This window comes from Rhinolophus hipposideros (assembly GCF_964194185.1).
Source record: "Rhinolophus hipposideros genome assembly, chromosome: 15".
Classification (NCBI taxonomy): domain Eukaryota; kingdom Metazoa; phylum Chordata; class Mammalia; order Chiroptera; family Rhinolophidae; genus Rhinolophus; species Rhinolophus hipposideros.
The window spans coordinates 27,742,747-27,765,194 of record NC_138061.1 but is presented as its reverse complement, the minus strand read 5'-3'; the positions used below and the strand labels follow the sequence as shown (position 1 = coordinate 27,765,194).

Below are 22,448 nucleotides of genomic sequence, written 5' to 3'. Positions count from 1 at the left end.
GGATGGAGTCTGGGGCTACAGAGTAAAGGCTTAGTGGGGAAGCCAAGGCATAAACCTGGGAAGCACCTAAATGACAGCAGGGTCATTTAGTTCAATGCACACGGCTGTCAGACAGCCCAGAGCCAAAGAACTACACAAACTGGGCAGTGGGATTGAGCTGGATCTTAAGGGACAAGAAGATTTTGGGGTAAAAGGAAAAGAATTGGGAAGAGCATTCCACGTGACAGGAATGGTTCCTATCATCCAAATATTTGTTTGTAGAATCACAGCCTTTTGTAGCTGGAAGGGACCTGGTCTCCATGTCTTTGGAGAGCACTCTGGTTCCTACATTTGAATATGGGTGTGACTGCTATTTCAAAAATTCACAGCAAAGCACTTAATATAAACTAGAGCAGCTCCTCTCCAAATGATTTGGAGGATCTCGCCAAGGTCTTCTGCTCCCTTTCCAGCAGTGCCTCACTTCTGTTCGCCCTCCATGCTCAGGTGCCCGGCAACCCACCTCCAAGACATTAAACCAAGGGCCAAGCAAAGCTGGCCACTAGGTCGGCTCATGCTTTTCTTGGGAAGAGGCGGTAAAACAGTGCAAGCAGTATTCCTGCAAGTACCGTTCTAATGGACCTTTGCAAAGTGAAACAAGCTCTAGACATTTCCTCCACCTCACCGCCCCACCACCCACACACACACCAAAAATAGCTGGGAAAATAATTTTCACTAGTTGGCTATAGCAAATTTCTCCAAATGAATAACCAAGAATGAAAATACCATTCTCTACGGTCACTTCAGGGGCTACCCTAACTCACAGCAGCTCCTAATTCCTATCTCACAACGCTGTTGCTAACTTCTGCTTCCAAAGAAACAGTAATGGCCTCACTGGGGTAGGGAGATGGCAAGCCTGCCTCTCACTCACTCACTTGCTGCCTGTCATCGAACATTTGGTTAACACAAGGTACGATGCAAGCGACAACAACAAAGACACAAACTGCCCTCCCAGTTAAGGCAGAGAAAGCATGCTGGTAAATCAGGAAAAGAGTGCGACGAAGAGGACTGGAGTTTTAAGGAGGAAGCAGGTACTTCCAAGGGACTGTGTGAGTGACAGGAGGAAGCGGGATGCGGGAGAGGGAAGGTTAGAAGAATGGATGGTTCATGAGCTCCTGCTCTGTGCCATTTACTGTTGGGTCCTTCATCTACTCTCTCCTGTCCTCCTCATGAAGTCCTAAAAGGTAGAACGACGTCTCCATTTACAGATGGGGAACCAATGCAGAAAGCATAAGTGACTTATCTAGGGTCAAACAACCAGCAAACACCAACATGGGGATTTCAGCTCTGGTTTGTCTGAATCCAAGTGTGATGGTCTTTGATGATGTTAGACTTACAGGTGATGGGAGACCCTGCAACTCCCACCATCAAAGTCCACTAAATCAGGGTAAAAACACTCTCCAGTCTTTTCCAAAGATTTAATTTATAATTTAAAACATGGTGAAATCATTAAATAAATTTGAGTCACACACACGAGCTATGTATTCGCCTAAATGTAAAATGTTTAAGTATCATAAAGTTCCAAATCAGTTAAGTGCTGCTGATGGGGAAAGCGGGACCATCTGTTAAAAATTATCACCATTGGCAATACGTTTTATGTCTTTGAAGGGGTTTGCACACAGGACTATAGTGGCCTGAAATACATCTTCCTTGTTCTCCTCCAGGATGTGACACAAAAGCAACAGGGAAGTGGGGGATGGGAGCATGAACATGGCCTTTCAGTAAACTGAAGAGACAGATAATCCACAGATTCAAAAACTGTATTCTGGCTTTGAAAAGCTACTAAATACTCTTTTACAAATGAGGAAACTGAGGCACAGAGAGATTCTTTTTTTTTTAATAACGGCCAAGACCATAGAGTTCAATAGTAATGGAGAAAAACTAGGATTTAAACGCAGAGCCTTGGGCTGCAGAGCCCACTCTTTACGCCCTGAGATTGATCGCCTATCCTATGGCATACGTACAGCATTATCATTATACCATGATTTTAGTGGCAAGATTAAAATGGCCTAAACCCCATTCACAGGCACTTGTTTGTGTGTTATGACACATCTACTCAATGGAAACAGCAAAACTTAGAGATCATGAGGTAGCTTGAAATGTGAGATGGAATGATTTCTAAGATTATGGTTAAATAAAAATTCCAAGTTTAAAGCACTGTGAATAGTACGATGTCATTTGTGTGAGGAAAATATAGATATACCTATACTTGTAAATGCAGAGAAAAATCTCCAGAATAGCATACAAGAAACTGGTACCCAGGATTGCTTCTGAAAAGAGAACTTGGTACCTGGATATGGGAGAGAGGGAAAATCTGCTCTTCACTACAAACATTTCTCTAATTTTTAAATTCTGAACACGATCATGTCTCACCTACTTATCTGAAGCAAATTCAAAAACAAAAATGATTTGAAGACAACCATGGTGAAATGTTTTCCAACCTAATTCCCAACAGGGAGAGCGAGTATAGGTCATCAGAATAGTCTCCCTCTGACAATTCTCTATTCATTCCATAGAGAGAAGTGAATAACTTCTTGCAATTTTTCATAGTAGAGATTCTGAAATTTTTATAACCAAAAAAAAAAAAAAGGAAAGAAAAGCATGGCCATCCACTTTCTTCAACTCAGAAACTTGTTTCTTAAAAATTCAGTGAACGGATAGCAGAAAAAAAACACTGTGTAGGTGGTAGTAAGAGGTGTTTCGATGTTTGTGCATGGGGTGTGCAGGAGAGAGCATGAGAAATTTCTTTAAAAACTAAAATGAAGATGGCAGGTAATGACCCAGCACAACCACTGTGGGGCTAAAATAGAAATGGGTATGTCACCTCCAAGCCACCAAAGAAACGGACTCTCTCATGTCCTATAAAACATGCAAGGCATCTCGCCTTGCCAAATTTAAACGGGGACATTATTTTTGAGTTACTATAATTAGTTCCCATTTGTCTATGAATCAGCCTTTATGAGGCAATAGTATCTAAGCCCCATCAGATGAAACCTGAGGCGACATCATCTCTGTTTATTATTTTGAAAAGAAAGAGACGGTGCCAAGTTTCCTGCAACACCCAATTCAAACACTGAAATTTGGAGGACAGAATGTCCTGTTGTCCACGTTTGAAGATAGGAATATATTTTCATCTAATACATCAGCCCCAGGTTCAGCTGGCAACAGGAAGGAATTAAATTCCAGAGCTCAAAAATAGGACTTAAGTACTAAAGCACCTTTCATTGCTCCTATAGGATAATATTTACATTTTAACCCTTTATGTTGCAGCATTTTAAAGAAGTGCCCATATTTGTGAACCAGCACAAAATATTTTAATCTAAAGATATCTAAGTGACAAGAGGTTGGCAAATGCAACTGTTGTAAAGCTATTTTTACATTCCCTAATATACTGCTTTTGTAATTAAGTTTCTCACTAGCAGTGAAGACTTTCAACACCAAATTTAAAGGCAGGGAGAGGGGGAGGATTCCTATTTAGGCTTAAATGAAACAGGTCCTCTCAGGGGCTCTGAAATCAGGTATATAAATACAGTAGAATCTTGTGGTCTCCAAGGGGAGTCCAGCCAGAGAGCAGACAACACTAAGTAAGGCAGTTAGAATCTAGAAGAGGTTTAAACTGGCAAGCTTCGGAACTCCCAGAGACCCAAGGGGAGGGTACGAGCTCAGTGCCGTAACTCTAACTTGCAGAGAACATCAGTTAGAGGTAGGCCGGGGGGGCGGGACACTAGTGAAGGCAGTGGGTGCAGGAGAGGGAGATCCTCTATTCACTTGCACCCAGATTTATTATATCAAAGACTTAATATTTTCATGCACACCCACGTGCCCTTGAGAAATGTGTACAGGTGCACCTGTGCCTTCTTCTTTTATGGTCAACACCATGGGTTCAGGTCCCAGTTTCAATATTTACTAGCAAGATTCCCTTCAGCAAATCATTTTAACCCACCAGAATCTCATTTTTTACCCTCAAATATAATAACAACAAGAGATAAGGGACCAGGATGCAATACTCACTCTGTCTAACCTCAGAGGAATTATACAGCACCAACGAAATAATAGTAGTTTTATGGTTTTTTAAAATTTAGAAAACACTTATACACCACTGAATGTCAGGCATGAGGTGCTATACAATTTTTACTTTTAACAACTCTCTACTATAGGTATATTATTATTCCTGTTCCATGGATAAGAAAACTAAGGACCAGAGGGGCTCAGTAACTTGCCCAAGGTTACATAACTAGGAAGTGGGATTTGAACATTGGCAGTCTGACTCCAGAGTACGAGCAACTGTATCCCATACTGTGCAACCTATCGTCATCATAATTGTTGTTACTAATACCTTCCTATTAATCCCAATTCCACAAATGAGGAAAGTGAGGCTCAGAGGTAAAGTCACAAGCCAAGATCATAAAGCAGCACGTGGCAGAGAGCCAGGATTTGAAACGCAGTCCACGTGACCCCAGATCCTGGACTCTGAAGCACAAACTTAATAAACTTCAATCCACAAATATTTACTCTGCACCTACTGTGCGCTAAAACACTACTTTAAAAAAAAACACTTTTTTTTTCCGTTACAGTTGACATTCAATATTATTTTATATTAGTTTCAGGTGTACAGCATAGTGGATAGACATTTATATAATTTATGCAGTGATTCCTCCTGATTAGCACCCACCTGGCACTATACATAGTTGTTGCAACATTACTGACTATATTCTCTGTGCTGTGCTTTACATCCCCGTGACTATTTTCTAACTACCAATCTGTATTTCTTAGTCCCTTCACCTTTTTCCCCCTTCCCCGCCCCAATCCCTTTCCCCTCTGGCAACCATTAGTTTGTTCTCTGTATCTGTAAGTCTGTAAAACTCTACGTTTTAAAAGGAAAGGAGGTAGTGCTGTTCCCTCCGAAGCTGAAATGCTTTCCTATCACCTCAAGGCTAAATCAGCCCTACCCATGCTCCCCAAGGCAAAGCCCAGAACCCAGCACACAGCAGGTGCCCCGGGATAACTGATGCCAATAAGGATGAGGATGACGACAGGAATATTTTAAATGTTGGGATATAGTTTCAAAAGGGAATTAGAATTAGACTACTCGATTTGAAGAGGGAAAAGCCCTGCATGGCAGAATGCTGACACGGTATTTAAAATAACGTGAACAGGTGTGGTCTATCTCAACAGGTGGCACATTTTAGGTACTTTGTTAATTCCTACTAAACTTTCAACTCCTCAGGTAGGGTGACCAACTCATTTCAGCTCTCCTTAGACTTTCCTGGTAGCCGCATGTCCTGGGTACCCCTCTAGCCACCCTAGAGGACAAGTATTACGTTTTATACTCTTGACGTTCCACCCTTGCCCCCTCGTTCTAACACAGTGACTTGCAAATAGAAGGTGCTCAGTATGTCTTAGTTGGTTAGACGAATGGAAGATGCAGTATTTTATTATTTCCAAGTACTCACTTCCATTCTACAAGGGTTGCCAAGCAGCAGTCCCCACACTGCTGAAATGACTGTGTGAGAACCATTTTAATCAACACTTTCATTGTTCGTATGCAAATGTACATTCCAAAAGTGGGTCCTTTAAAAAGCTTTCCCTAAATCAATATTCCTCACCGAGACTTTTCTCAGTAAATCCTTGTCCATAGACAGTAAAGAGATAAATTTCAATCCAGCCTGAGTCTTAATGTCCTTAATCTGTAATAATGAAGTTAAGATGCTCTTCTTTAGGAGATGGCAAGTCTAAAATGAGGGAATGTGAGGCACTGCCAGGCGCCAGGATAGAAATGTTCCCTGACTTAACCCCAAAATAGGGTGAACAATCCAAAGAGAGGACACTATCCCAACACCAAGTTCCTCTTGCAGAAAAATGGAGCACCCCATTGCTTGGGTCCCCCTATATTACAGAGGCCTCAGAGGAGTCATCACAAGCAAACTTTACAAGCTCCCCCTCTTCGTTCGCCTAATGTCTTGCTTCCAGTTCAGGCAGCCCATTGTCTCTGCCAGACGATCACTGGCCTGTTCTCTTCCTTCGGTTCTCTGACCTGAGGCTGGGCGGCTTTGGTCTTGCGCCTCAGCTCAGGGAGAAGCCCAGATACTGAGAATTCAACCCTGGCAGAGGTACTACTGGTGGGCCCAGCCCGGGCCTACCCTGCCTGGGAGTTGTGAAGAGCTGGTCTCTTGAGGAGTCAGGGTGGGAATAAAAGTTCTGGGCTGTCGTTAGGTCTGAATCTTGTCGTGAGTCACTAACTCAGTCTTGCATGGTTATACAAGGCAGCTCAGAGAGCCAGTCACAATTTAAAATTAGAGAGAACACAATGGTGAGAAGCAAAGTTCTCAGAAGAGCAAACAGGGAGTCAGAGGTTATCCGAGCTTGGAAAAAAACTCCCATGGTCCAAAAAGTGTGGAGAGGACTGGAGCTGGGAGAACTCCCAAAAGTCCTTGAAACGGCTGCAAAGCAAACCACTCCTAGTGTCGAATGCTCTATATGCATGTCTGGGCCACAGGAGAAGGAAAGAGTCGAAGCTGAACAAAGGACCAGAGAATTTCTCTGCCAGAAGAAAGTCCAAGAGGCTAATGTCCAGGATGAGTTAAAACATGTGAGAAATGTAAATAATCATAAGGGGTTGGTGGGTTTTTTTAAGCTTAGGATCAGAGCACGAAGTAAAGCAAAGTAATAGGCCTGCTTGGGGAGGCCCGTGTAACGTTACAGCCAACAGACACAAGAGAAATGGCACCTGGCAGGTGCTGTTTCCACTTCCTCCATCTGAGAGCACGTTCTTCATACTGGAAAAGGCAAGTCTGGTAAGAGATGACTAGAGCAGATGACAGGTGTGGAGCTGGAAGGGGAGCCACAGCTACCAAATAAAGCCAAGCGAATCCCAGGCTCAGGGATTCCCATCCACAGATAGCCGAAGTACGAGCAGGTGTCACAGATGTGTAGAGAAAGGAATGGTGTTAAAAGATGAGGAAAGAAGGTTATAGATGCGTACATAAAGAAGTTGGGCCTCACTGTCCAGAAAATTCTAGCCTGGAGTATTAGATGAATACCTAAGGAAAAAAAAAGTGATGATCACCAAAAACTGACACAAGTTCACTATGACTAAGTACCAAATTAACCAATTCCTTTTCCCAAATTAGATTTATTAGACCAATAGTTCAGATGATTATAACTTCACCTGAGCCAGGCTTTAACAAAAAGTCCCATGATATGCTTGTGAATATGGTGAAAGAAACATGAGCAATTCGGCACCTTTATAGATAGATGATTAAACCATCAGACCACAGGCACATGGATTTAGCCCTGTCCTGGAATATTTTGGTCAACAATTTGTGTCCAGAGGTGACACAAATGAGGGACACATCTAACCTGTTAGATGACAGAAGCTAGATTTTAAAAGCTCTTCATCAGCTTTAAGGTGAATCAAATTTAACAAGAATAAATGTAAGATGGGCACATGTGACGTCTACATATTTCTGGGGGAAACAGACGAGGGGTAGTACTTTGGTTGACCAAAGGCTTCACATGAAGCAAGAACCTAAAGTGGTTACTGGAAACAGTGGTGACGCCTTAGTTGTATTCAGAGAAGATGAATACAACTTGTGAAGATCCTCAGAGGACTTGTGGAGGGGACCACAGCACAACTCTGGGACCCCAGCAGAGCCCCTTCAAAAACTCTCATTCATAACCACAGTTCCCTGGCACCACATGGAAAAATTACACACACCTGGAGCAGAGCTCGGGGTTGGGGTTAAAGAGAGGCCACCTCTTAGGATACACCTTTAGGTCACAGCCCAGAGGTATGATGGCTGACACGACAGAAACACCTTCTAGTCGACATGTGCTATAGTCAAAGCTGGCTGTCTCAAGACTCACTCTCAAAACTAACCAGCAAAAGTACCATGCTAGCAGAGGTGGGCCAGGGAGGAGTTGACATGTGGAGTATTTTAAATTTGGTGACAACTTTCTCTCCCAGTGACTTGTGAGTGACAAGCCAAGATCCCTAAATGGACACACCTGTTTGGAATGCTTTCTTAGCTCATCAGTCAGACAAGCATTTTTGGAGTTATTTTTTTCAAGGAAGGGGACGTCCCTGAAGGAAACGAGTAAATGCCAAGCAGAGAATATAGCAAATCAAAATACTTCCTGATGCAGTCCAAACTCTTGGCTGATGTTCTTCCATCTCAATACCTGGAACTTAAGACCAGCCCAGGGAGATTCAGAAACAGGCTCCCACGTGGCTGGGAGCCAAGGAGGTCCAAAGTGGCTTCAGAAACCCCTAAGATAAAGACACTGGGCTTGTTCCAAGCCACAGGATTTCTGAGCAAAAGAGGGCACTGGACATCATCTACTTCTTAATTTTTTTAAAAAAAGTGAAGGGGATATGGACCTGAGAAGGGGGACGCAGTGCTGCGGAACTCCCTAAAGTAATGAAGAATTTGAAGACCCTGGTCTCCCCAGTACTTTTTCCAAAATGGACATTTTTTTTTTTTTGCTATGTACTGTTTGGTTAGTTAACAGAGGCACCCAAAAGTTCAAACCAGTCGCCCCCCACCCTCAGTGTTCAATGAGTGTCCCTTCCAGTACTGAAACTGAGGCACTTTGGACCAAGGGTGATGGGGACAGAGTCCAGATGACCCACAGTGAATTGGAACCAACCTCACAAAAGTGCGTCATCCATGAACAGGCAGTAAGGGAACTAGCCACACCCCAGCAACGCTGAAGCTTTAACCCCAAACAGAACACTCTCAACATCCAATATTATCCAAAAGCTCAGAGACAAGTTTTGGAGATGAAAAACATGCAAACAAGCATTTCTAGACACTCTGCCTTACATCCAGTTCTCCAAGGATGGGTCTGGAAACCAACAAATTCACTTTTTTTAACCAACACTAAATGGGTCAGACAAGTATCCACTCTCTCTCCTAAGGCTTCCCGTTTTCAGTGCTCTTACTCTCAGAAGGAAATTTCTGTCGCGCACTACTGGTCTTTAACACGCTACAGCAGGGCAATTTGGAGACAGGAGTCGCAGTGACAGCAGCCAGAGGAGCTGAAGCAAAAAGCACCGAATACTTGGACCACAAATCTTGAATCTGCAATTCCTCTATTTACTTAGAAACCGTTGCTGACGCTTACCCCAACCAAAGATAAACTAGGACAAACCCGGAAAGGGAAGGGGAAGCAGTGAGATAAGGGCGGTTGTAAACCTGGCACCGTGCAGAGGAAAAGCTCCTCGGGTTGTCAGGACACTGCTTTCCTCTCTACAAGAAAAATGTGGTAAGACTACTATGCATAGTGACTCAGGGCTGTAAGCAGGAGCTGAGCAGAGGCAGAGGCTTGTCATCTTCACACACTTAGAAGTCATCCACAGACACATTTGGAGACTGTTGTATGGTGGAAAGAACATGGCATTTGGAGTCAGAAGAGGTGAATGGGCTTCCTGGCTTTGCCTCAGGCAAGCTGTGTGATATCAGGTCAGGCACTCAACCTCTCTGAGTTTCAGTTCTGTGAACCATAAAATGAAATGAGTTGGACTGGCTGATCTCGTAGTTTTGTTCCAGTTCTAACATTGTGTTACACAACTAATATGAAGCAGTTCTGCCTCCATTCAGCAAGCAGTTGCTGAATTCTCGTCCCTTTTGTATGTCAGGTACTATGCTGGGTACTAGAACAGTCGTTCACTCAAGGAACATTCTGACCACATACAAGAGCAGACTGTGAATAAGCTTCTACAGTACAGAAGGAGAGATGTGTAGACAGGGCAATGGGTCAGCTGACCCAGCAGAGAATGGAGCAGAGGGCAATCAGGAACAGCTGCCCAGGAGTGATACCCAGGCCGGGCTTAAAGTAAGAGGTAATTAAGCCAAAGGAAAGGGCAAAAGTAATAACATACACAAAGCACAGGAATGGCCCAATAGGGCATGCATGGTGGGAGCAGTTCTGAGATAGAGGCTCTTCTAAGCCATGTTAAGAAGAACTACGGCCCAGCACCCCCAGATCTCCCACCCCCTGTTCACCTTAACTTCTCCCTATGTAGCCACATTCTCAGGGCTGGCATATGACAACACCAGGTGAACCACCAAGCAACCATCCAACCCCTGCCCCCCAGCCTCCCCTTTCATCTCCGAGTTGCACGGCCAGGCCACACCTGCTGGACATAGAAGCTTCCTCCCAGCCACTCAGCAGGCCTTGCTTTCAGCTCTCGCTCAGCCCCTAGTGCCCAACCCACGGCAGCTGTTCCAAATAGTTTCCATCTTCCTCAGAGCAGCAACTGCATCCCACCCGCCCCACTCATGCTCAGTAGATGATTCCCACCTCCTCGGTTCCCGGGAATGACTGTACAAGCGCGGCTCCCATAGCAACCTTTCTGACCACCTGCCCTAAGTTCCTTCCTAAATAGCCCAGGCCAAGCTGTGGGTATCTCTGCTCACAAGTACAAAAGAAAAAACAGAAACTACAGTCATCAACCAGGGCGGGCTGTTGCCCATGCTTCTGACTGGGCTCTGAAACAAGCACACTGAAGTAGAATAAGGTATATGGTTGTACTCTGCCTGCCAAAAAGCACTATGTAAATATTATTAGCAACTCCATAACTGTTGGCTGAATAAATAAGGAAACAAGTCAATGAATTTGATATTAAAGAGGCAGTGTAAGGAGTTGTGAAATACACAGTACCTTCAGGCATGCGAACCAGGCATGCGAGCCTAGAATTCTGTCAAGAAGATCCTTTCTATAACACAATGGCAAGGCCATGGCCAGCCTCATCTCTGGTCCCTTCTCTGCTCCTACACACATAGCCCATTTAATGCCAACCCAAGCAGCACTGAATCAGTTTAGTGCCATTTATTTCTGAAATGTACTTCCTAAAACAAACAATGTATTTACTATAAAATACATACTCAGTAGTTTTAACATATATTGCATGCATATTACACTTACACTATGTGTATTTATTTTTCTATGCTCTCAGTGCCATTACAGGCTCTCAGCCAATGACAAGAAGCACAACAGCCTCTCAGCCGACTGCTGACACAGCTCCACTGCAAAACACCCTTAGCAGCCTCCATGGTACCATCCTGCGCTGGGCATGTTCTACCACACGTATGGTTTACTCTGCTAAAGACTCTGTCTGCCACTTATTTTTTGTTCTGGTCAACAATTTTGACTCATAATGGTCAAGAGATGGTATGCAATTGGTGTTAGACCTGCCGCAAAGAAATAAAGAAAAAGGATCACGTAGGATTATAAAATTCAAGTGTTATGGTAGTCAATCAGTGAACATGGGTCAACTTATAAACCCAGGAACACCAGTCATTCTACAGAATGCCAAGAAGATAAAAATCCTTCTGCCTAGGTCACTTCTGCACCATCTTCTAAACAGAGCTAAGTGAGTTCTCTCCCAGTGCTATGCGATCAGGGTTGCACCATGAACCCAAAACTCATTATATTTAGTTCTTTTTTCATGTTTATTATAGGTAACCATGAGGAATAAATGATGTCATTAGGAACCTTTCTCCACTGACACTCTGCTCGTCTAATCACATAGAAATTGTTACGTAGCCAGTAAACACTCTAGAATTTCCCACAACTCATGCCCAGCACTGAGTGAATGTTTCATGTGATAGGAGAATTCTAGATTGTTAGAATTTGAGGGAAACCCAAATATGATCTCATTTTATATAAGAAACAAGCTACTCTAGGTTAGGTGGCACCCACCTAGGGTAGGTGGCAAGATGGCCACGGTGAGAATTCTAGCTTCCTCATCTCCTCATCTCTTGAACAGCACACCAAACGTCTATCATGAGCTCTCCCCCTAAAACCAAGAAGCTGAAAATGAGAAAGGTTGAGATGTTGTCTCCATCCTGGCTGGCATTTAGTTTTCAATAGTTTACAATAATAATATTAGAAGGAAAAAGGCGTTATTAGAAGAAATAGCAAATGCTGATCATAAAATGGGAATGAATTAGATTAAATTCATGCAATTATTAAAATGTTAGGTTGGTTTGTTGTTTTTTTCTTGTTTATGTGAAGTTCCTTTCCTGCAATCTACTGGATACTTTGGAAAGTACTCAATCCCCAAAAAACTGGCAACACTCTTTCCTTAAATTGTTGACTTCTGTCATCCAATTTTATATTTTTGTCTGCTTATTGTAAAAAGGGGAAAAAAACTAAGAATGTTCAGCTCCTTCAAGTTCAGTAGTTCAGTTATATTTGAAAGAGGAAAAAAAACCCTGGAAATATTTTAGAGTAATCGTAATTAGTAGATTTGTATAAATGTTCCCAACATGGTAATTTTATGAGCAAACCACATTATACAGAGTACATGATATGTTCCAAAACTAATATAATGATTTGGTATTTGCAAAAAATACAAAAAATTCTATTATTGCTTTCCTTCCTTCCCCTCTTATTTGAAAATGCACAAATCTCTTTAAGGAGAAAAACATTTGTTTCACAACTCCACTGCTCCAACTGTTTTTCTCCCTATCATTTTAAATTTAGTTTCTATTATTTAAAAAGAAGGCTACCAAAATGATGCTTGCCTGAATGTCAAGATCCCTTGATTTTTCAAGATAATCTTTTAAACTGAAACTGTAAATCAGGGGTTATAACACCAAAAGCCTGAAAAGGCCAAACAGGTAAAAGATAGGTGGTGTGGGGACTCCAGCACAGTGGGAATCATATGTTCCCACATGCGGAGATAACCGCTGGTCGTCTGGTCATCCAGCCCACGCTGTTCCTTACAAGAATATGGTCCAATAGTGGTAGGTAGTCTAATGGTCAAGAGTAGATAGAAATCAAATTATGTGAAATTTCCTGGCTTTTATAATGCCGGCCACTTCAAAACTTAAACCATGTTATTTTAAGGGCAGTTAGTTTACAACCTGCCAGAAAGGACAGAATGCTATACACATGATTAACTCAGGGAACAAATGCAACGAATGTATAGAAACACAAATTTTTGTTGGAAAATGACTGAAGGTTGCTCTCTACATACTTTTTAAAAAAAAACCTATATTTCCCAATAATAACTTTTCTCTGGGCCAGGGGAGGAGGAAAGGGAGAATAAATGAACTTGAGGAAAAAATGAAATTAGTTATTAGAAAGCAAAAAGGGTAAAGGTGCCTCTACTTCATTAAAAAAAAGAAAAAGAGCAATTCATATAAGAGTATTTCCAGCTTTTGAGTCCACATTGAGATAATTTTGGAAGCCACAAATATCATGAAGTTAGGCTGCCTTGAACATAGCTATCTTCCCTAAACTTTCTCCATCTAATAGATATGCCATCCTAGAGCAGGTACCTGCCACTCAGAGCTATCCAGATGCAGTCACTGTTATAATGGTATGCTTATAGCTTGTGTGACTAAGTTAGAAGGCATGGTAACTGGTTGGGGGGAGTGTCACCTCCTAAAAATGTAACTATTATATATGCAAATTGTGTATGTACATATGTGCCTTACAGGGCACATATAACACCTCCCCCCAAAAGCCTAAGAACCAATATCTAACTGATTATAATAGTGCAAGTTCAGTTGTGAAAGTTCAAGCACAAATAATGCTGCAGTCATTTTTTTCAAGCATATCTCTGCAGGAATCGTTTTTTATTTAATCACTGCCATAATCAGCAGACCAGAGAAACTCTCTGAGTGAGGAAAACAGAGTGAGTCATCTCTATGTTGATAAGGAGACTGCAGGGTGAGGGCACTGCTGTGAAGTAGGTATCAGATGGTGCCTTGTCTAAATTAGCCAGAGGGGCAATCAGAATGATTTCTTCCCATGACATTTAGTAATCACTGGAGATGATGTTGATCTCCTTATTTTAATGACAACCCCAACCAAGTCCACTTTAATGTTTGCTTCCCCAAATCAGGGGAAAGAAGGAAAGACAAAAGATGTGTTTCACTCTCCATTTGTAGTCACTAGATGGAAAAGGAGACAATATCTTGGTTTTACGCATAGCCAGCAAAGGTGATACAACTTTCCCGTTTGTTTAAAAAGTACAAAGTCAAATGTGTGAATCTCTTGTAGAAGTACTAACACCTAAGAAATGTCACCGCTGCACAAAGTGAATATCAGGTCTTTGTTTGGCCAGAAAGTGGCCTTATGAACCTCTGGTGACACAAACCAATATGGCAACCCAGGGAGGTTAACTTTCAGACAATGATCCCCGCAGAAGCTGCCCCAAAAGCACACGCTCCAGACACTAGTGGAGTGATCAGCAACATTGGTCCTAGACACTGAATTCTAGCCTTCACTTTTTGAAAGGTGACAACTCACGCCAATTCCATTTTGAGTATTTTCCTACCGTAGCAGATGCTTAAGATGAGGAAAACGAGTTGGGCTTGCTTTTAAATTTGGCTGAACGCTGGGGTAAGAAACATTGTGTTAGAAAGCCACAATGGAGTCCAAATGCCCTGTCCTGTTCCACAATGCAATCAGACTTTACTCTAAGGGCGGCAGAGGGTTACGCAGTTGAAATGGCCATAATTTGTGGCTTAACTCATAACAAATATAGCTCCTATCAAATCCATTATTTGTTGAAAGTAGCCGAATAAAATACAGGCCAGAAACAGCCTTAAATCCATTTTCAAAGGAAGGAAGGAAGGAAGAAATTGGCTTGATTGACATATCCCGAAATTCAACTTAAAGAAGCCCCGTCCCAAGTTGCTGATGAACATTAGCAGGACGGTGAACAGGCAATGACCTTGATCAAAACACACATCAAGCAAGAGCACTTACTAGAAAACCAAGTCGTGAAGGGACTTTCAATTTTTCTACATCAGGTATTAAGCCTAGAGGAGATACCATTGTGCTTTTTAAAGCTAATACATAAATGTAATATAAAAATAAATTAGAAGTGCAAAAGGTCCATAGCAAAGTCTCCTTCCTACACCACTGCCCTCCCCACAAGGCTCCTCTTCCCCTAGTATCTCCTGAGATGGTACCATCCGGACTGTACATGGACTGTTCGGCTTTTAGCTCAAGGAGGATTCCACCATTTTTTAAATGCCCCACCACTCCAAGTCCCTAGGGTCATGAGAGAGTACCATCCTTTTAGTCATAAAATCACTTACTGAGAAAGTAAGCAAGGAGGAGAAATCCTCCCCAATATGACTGCCAGTAAGTTTCATTTCTTTTTTAAATCTTATTTAGGTTCCACTCTGTGGGAATACAAATGAAAACCAGGGTGGATGTCAACTGTCACGAATACCATTTCACTAAAACCTTCAGTTTGCCATAAACTGCTGGCGAGAGATATACTGCCTAAGAGAACGCTACACAATCAATGCTCATTTTTCAGAGATTAGATGCCCCGAAGTCCCATTGAGAATATTTTCACCGAAATATGAGGGTCTTGAAATACATGTAAAAGCAAGTTAGGGTTGTGCATTTCCCAAGCGATTTGAAACAGCACAGTTTAGAAACAGCACTGCTTATCACACTGCCCTCAATAGCACACTGATTTCCCATTCTTTTGTCATTTCCACAAAAGGCCTGAAAAGACCAGGCCTGGGGAAAAAGTGAAAATGTTTTCAAAGGGAATCTTGAGAATATTCAAAAAAGCCTGGAGGGAGGGCTAAACTGGGAGGCCCTTCAGGGCAGTCAGAGACCCCCAGGGCAAAAGAGAGGAGGCTGGCAGGCTTTGAGCTGGTAACTGGGGGAAGGAGGCAAAACTGCCCATGGGGGCTAGAGATAACAAGACTGAAAAGAGGACAGAAGCCCACAAATAGATGAAAATGTGTGATTCAGAACTGCTTTACTCCTATCAGCCACCAGCAGTAGAAGAGGGGTATGGGTAGTACTTGAGACATACAGTTATTACAACCATCAAAGTATATTTTTGCTGCTTTTTATCTTGTAGCATTTATCCTTGATATTTCAAAAATATCTTCAATATTTCCTAAATTGAGATACCGCAGATCATGGTGCCTGTTTGGCTTTCTTCACAGAATTTTATCACATCCAACTTTCATTGTAACAGGATTGATTTTCAGGCATGTTTTTCACTTAGTGAACCTTCATTTAATGAACTTCCGGATGATATGATTATAGGATGAAAAAAATCTGAAACATATTAACAGTGAATTAAACTTAACAGTCATCAAAATAGCTTGTAAAAGTTCCAGTGCATACAAAGAAGAGTGTAGTTTACAAGCTATTGGCAAAGAATGCTGGATCTTTCTGCTTGCCAGCCAAAGGCACAGCCATGTGCCAATTGCATAAATGCAGCTTATAATTCACTTAGCTGACCAGATTTAAAACTATGCAATTCTAAAACTAATATTCATATATATGGAGAAAGAGAAAGGGAGAGAATTGACATACAACATCGCATTAGTTGCATTAATTTCAGGTATACAACATTATTCAATATTTGTATACTTTGTGGAATGATCAGCATAACTCTAGTTAACATCTGTCACCTTACATAGTTACAGTTTTTTTCTTGTGATGAGAACTTTTAAGATCCACTCTCTCAGCAACTTTCAAATATGCAATACAGAATATTAAGTACAGTCACCCTACTGTACATTACATCCCTATGACTTGTTTATTTTATGACTGGAAGACTATATATTTTGACTCACTTCACCCATTTTGTCCACTCCCCACTCCCTGCCTCTGGCAACCACCAATCTGTTCCCTGTATCTATGAGCTAAAACTTCTTGACTTGAGGGAGTCATAGTATTTCTAATTTTTTTATATAAGGAGAGGCTTTGTTACTACTTTTATATCACACTGTCTTATTTAAATAATTTATATTTGCATTACATGAAATCATACCATATTCATTAGCAAGTGTCTTCATTTACTTCTTAGTAGGGATTTTATATGGAAAATCCATGCTTTGCCTTTCCTCTTTTCTATCCAAATCCCACCTATCCCTCCTTTCTCTCCCTAGGTAATCTTACCCAGTCTCATCGTTTTAAATACCACCTACATTCAGATGATTCTCAAAGGTACCATTTCTGGCCACAGGCAACTCTACATCTCTAGGAGAATATCAAATGGGCATCTCAAATTTAATAAGTCCTAAAAGGACTCTAGGGTCCTCCCCAAACTTCCCTTTGTTCCCCATCTTGGTAAATAGCAACATCATTCACCCAAATACATTGACTCTCATCCTTGACTCTTCTTTTTGCTCATATCCCACACCCAACCCAGCCGGCTCTCCCTTCAATATTTCCTGAGCGTGACCACTTCACATCATTCTACAACTACCACACTAATCCCAGCCATGCCCCTATCTTGTGCTTGGACCACAGGCAGGGCCTCCTGGAGGTTACACCAATTCTACTTTTGTCCCAAAGACTATTCTCCATCCAGAACCCAGAAAAATCACTTTAAAGCACAAAGGAGATCACATCACTATTCTACTCAAACTTCTCCAGTGGTAACCAATCACACTCAGAGTAAAATCTAAACTCCTTCTCATGGCCTACAAGATCTGGCTCCCACCTACCACTGATCTCATTTTATATCAATCTCCCTTCCCATAACTACTCCCAGCTCAAAGCCAGCCAAACTGGCTGCCCTACTCTTCCTCTATCATGCCAAGCTCTGCCGACGTCAAAAGTCTTTCCTTTTGCTTGCTGTTCCCTCTGCCTAAACACTCAAACCTAGATTCCTTCACTCCATTCAGATCTCTGCACAAAACTTCTGCCCTTCTTCCTCCCTGCCTTAACACCTCCCCACCCCGAACCTTTGCAGACCACTCTTCCAAAAGAGCCCCTCCAGCCCTTCCCTTTTTTTCTTTTTTTACACCATGTATTATTCCTTGGAATTATATAATCTATTTAGTTATTTACTTCATTCATAAAACAATGTTGAATGAGCGCCTATCATGGGCAAAGTGCTCTTCTCAGCTGGGGATACAGCAGTGAATAAGATATGCAAAGATTCCTGCCCTCCTGCAGCTCACATTCTTGCCTGTCATCCCCACTCGAATTTAAGCTCCAGGGGAATAAGGACACAGTCTGTCTTGTGGCCACTGACTCTCTTGTGCCCAGAGCAGTGCCTTGGCACAGAATGGGCACTGACACATATTTGCTGAATGGGTAATGTGTTCCACCCACCAGAGGCCATCTGCTTCTCTGGGAACTCCCACCACAGAGCTCTCCCTGCCTACCAGATGGGATTCCAGTTATGATACCCACAATGCCCCCCATGTCCCTTTAGACACAGTGATCTGGACAGCCAGTCTCCCATATCTGAGATGGGTCTCTAACCCTGGGACTCCCTTCCATCCTGCTCCAGCCCCCAGCAACTTGTAAGCTCCCAAGATGGCCATGCCACTGGAATTTGTCCCACAGTGTCACCAGAGCACCTGGTCCACAGGGTGGGAACTGACCAGGCAGTCAGCATCAAACATGCCAGCTCTTCTCAACAAAGAGTCTCTAGAATCAAGATGCACAGGTCAAGCTGCCTCTGGCTCATGGCAGTGTCCTGCCCCCAATAGCTCACCTGAGACCTTCCACATCAACTAGCTAGCAGCTTCGAAACATTCCCATCTCAGCTTCGGAACACACTCCTGTTAAGGACATATTTTTGCCCCTTTCAACTGCCAAAAAGGCAAGACATTTACCTGCTGTGATGAGTAAATAACTTCCTTTCTAAAAAGGAATAACATTTGTTAACTCTGAAATTATCTGATCACAAACAAAAATGAAGGTAACTATGAAATGTAATTAATTTATCTTTCAAAAAAACAGCAGCTGCAGCGGTAAGAAGAGAAAAAGAAATGCAAATCCCTTGAACAACCACTCTGGAGGTCTCAGAAAACAGGTAGCTAAAATCCATGTTTTCAAAATATGTATTCACGTTTTAATCTATTTGTTAGCCTAGAACTGCCCTGCCAAATAGGATTATGTTATACTTACCCAGCACTGTATTGCCTTTGAAGCATTCTCACAAATGCAATCTCTTTTTAGCAAGACAGAATGCATTTCTCTGACTGGGGCCCAGAAGGTCAAACAATTCACCTAAGACCCTACACTAAAAGTGACAGAACCAAGTATGTACCAGCACTCAGATATGCCTAGGTCCAGCTCAGTGTCCTTCCTTTCCTTCTATAATAGAAAGGATAGTGCAGTTGCCTGAAAATCACGTTCTATAGTCCACTGAAAATATTTCCCTTACTGCAGAAGAAAAAAATACATATATTCACCAGTGGTTTACAGTGGTAGAAAGATTCATTGGTCCTGGAGCTCTGGACAGAGAGGGTTTCACAGGTTCTTCCAACAAATGCCACCTCCTGCAACGACAAATATACAGAACATTTGGAGTGAATCAGACACCATCTGGCCTCTCTCCAAGGAGGCCATCCAAACACCAATTGCAAGGTACCCTGCTTAGACCCAAAGCCCCCATCCTCTCCTTCCAGCCAATTCCCTTCACACCCTGGCTTTCCCAAGTAGAACAAGAATCTTCAGTTCACCAGCTGAAATGGTCCCCCTTGGAATCACTGAATCTTGGGCAGAAAGAAGCTATAGAGATCATCCATAACAGGGATTACAAACTGAAAGCTTAGTGGGTCACCTCTAGCCTGTAGAGATACTAGGAGAGATACTAGTAACTCCTGTAGAGTTACAGGATATTTAAAAAATATAAGCCAAAACTAAAAAAAATCAGAGATGTCACATTAAACCCAGACTCCTGGAATCCAGAATTCTGGCTTCTCTTAAAAAAAAAAAAAAGGATCTGTCAAAATGGCCCACATTCACACCTGAAAATGATCAGCTGGTGGTAAGTAGTAGCTGCTCTTCAGACAGGCTTGGCTACTCCAATGTGCCAGTCCCCACTGCTCCCTAGCATCTCAATACAGGGAAGAGCTGTGATTATCACTGCCCTTGCATTACTGTGTCTCTTGTGGTACAGAAATGTTCCCCTCTATCTAAAGTTTTAACAAAAGTGGGAAAACAGAAGAAAAAGGGGCTGTGAGTTCCAAGGGAAAAAAATGGTAGAGCACATATGGCAACTTAAGTTAGTAACCGCACTCCTGTAGACATTCGCAACCCCTGAACAAGTACAATATTCCCACTTTATAAAAGGTAAATGTAAGCGGGAAACTGACCTGCCCAGTCCCACAGCTAAAGGCAGACTAAATCTAGACTCTAGGTCTCTTGACTGCCAATCCAGGACCTCTTTCACTATGCCCCATTGCATAGTAATCTTACATTATGAAACAAAAAATATGATACATATTAGGTTGGTGCAAAAGTAATTGCGATTTAACAGGTTAAAAATAATTGCAAAAACCTCAATTACTTTTGTGCCAACCTAAGATATATATATATATATATATATATATATATATGTACATATATATATATATATATATATACACATATCTGAAAGAGAGAGAGAGAGAGACAAACACAAATGTATGTCCTTCAAAGCTAATACTAAATTCCAGTACATACAGTTGAAGTATCCAACCCACTTTGTACCAAAATGTTCATCACACTTTCATTTATCAAAGAATATGAGAGTAAATGATATCAGGTTCCCTAAGGGTTCATTTCCTAATGTAACATTTCCAATAATTTTGCTGCTTTAAGTATAAAAATCCTCACAAATAAAACTACTACTTCAAAAGTACTCAGTTAATGTGCCAAACTGTCTAAAATACACTCTTCATTCTAGAAAAATGTCCTTTTACAAGGCTATAAATAAGCTCAGGTACAAGGTACTAGCACTCTAACAAGTGAACAATGTTCAACTATAAGATCTTGGTGGGAGTTATTTATATCATCCCCTCAAAGAATGTATTGATTCATTCACTCAACAGATATTTACTGGACCCTATTACATGCCAGGGAGTGTGCAAGGTGAAAGAAATACAAAGATGAATAAGACCCAGTCCTTGCCCTTAACTTGCTCTGTTTGGGTAAAAGACAGACACAGACACTCAAAAAGAATTAGAAAACAATGGGTAAACATAAAGCTCTGTGAAGGCACAGGTGTTACAGGAGCACTGAGCAGGGGGATCCGAGTGCAGCTCAGGTGAACAGACATTTCCCTGCAGGGAGAGAGGCCGAGGGATGGGAGTGGGGTAGGCAGGGGGCAAACTGAGGGGAAGGTGGGAATTACAGGCCATGAGACAACATGGGCAAAAGCAAGGAGAGAAAACAGCCCCTCCAACTTGATCTGGTCCAGATCTCGTATTACCTCAAAACCCCTGCCTTATGACACGTGACCCAACATCTTCTGAGACTTGATGCACAGCCCTACGTGTGCACTCTTGGAAGTTTATCTCACCAAGTGCCCCTATCAAGACTGCCACCAATTCAGCCCTGCTCCCTGGCAATGCCCACCTATGACTCCCTCAGGGCAACCAATGCTGTCCCAGAGTCTGCAAGGCCTAGGAAACATGGCCTTGCAAAGCTCACATTATGAGCTTTCCATGAGGTCTCTGAGAAGACTAAGCAAACGGGTTTTTTCTTGGGCCAGTCACAAGATGGCCCTGCCTCCACTTCAAGGCCTGATTTCCACAGCCGGAATCCACAAGACATTCAGGCCTCACCAAAATCCTCAAATGGAGTTCTCTTTTTCTTCACGGACAAAAACAGGATGAATTGCCAGCCCTAATCTGAGGCAAAGCCAGAAGATAGCATCCCCCAAAGACAAACTTTTGGAAAGGGGCATAAAGACGAACAAAGATCAGACACGTGGCCTGGTTAGGGTTCAGTGTTCAAGGCCAGTATGAGGAAACAAGGAGGCAGAATCCACTTGAAAAATGAGAAGAGCTTCACTAGATCTGTAACTGGTGGGTAGGTTTCCAAATTTGGCTAAAAATTACACTCACAGTAAAAGTAATTTTCTGGGCCCCAGACCCATTAAATCAGAATCTCTGGTTTGGAGGCCCAGGAATTATTCAGGTGTTTCTGATGCCCCGACACTGATACCCATTTGGAAAAGGGTATCTTCCACCCAGAGGCCTTGGGAGGTCCAGAGCAATCTCTCCTTAAGGTCATTAATTCAGCATATTTGAGGCAGGATTCAAGGACCCAGGCTTTGAATTGCACATTCTTATTATGTTTACCCACTCCCTATATCACATTATGACAACCATCACTTAACTCCTTTTTAAGTGAATAAAAAGTCATAGATTGTCAGCAGCCAGGATGGAACTAGGTAAGTGAAAGGGGCCTCCCTCCTTGCCCCTGGCCCTGTATACCATGACCCAATGCCAGTGCCTCCCAATAAACTACTGGAGCTGTCAGTCTCAGCAGAGATCTGAGCCCTCAGACACCTGTGTAGGCTCACCCTGGCAGAACAGAGGGCCTGGAAGCATCCAGTCACCAAGGTGGCCTTCGAGGAACAGCTCCAAGGCACACTACTCTGATCGGGTCCTTACTGCCCAAAGAGCAGGAAACTGCAGGTCAATGCAACGCCTGGGAACCTGCCAGGCCAGCTG

At 42.4% G+C, this 22,448-nt stretch overlaps 1 protein-coding gene across 50 annotated transcripts in view; it reads right to left on the bottom strand.

Moving 5' to 3' along the window:
• SORBS1 (sorbin and SH3 domain containing 1) overlaps window positions 1-22,448 on the bottom strand; it is a 221,724-nt gene that overhangs the window by 144,068 nt on the left and 55,208 nt on the right. For all 50 annotated transcript variants that reach the window (XM_081073897.1, XM_081073899.1, XM_081073901.1 and 47 more), the window contains exon 2: window positions 19,197-19,283. Coding sequence is in view for 37 of the 50 variants with exons in the window: in XM_081073904.1 (XP_080930030.1) it covers window positions 19,197-19,283 (87 nt within the window). In the remaining 13 variants the exon portion in view is untranslated. The remainder of the gene's footprint in view (window positions 1-19,196; window positions 19,284-22,448) is intronic.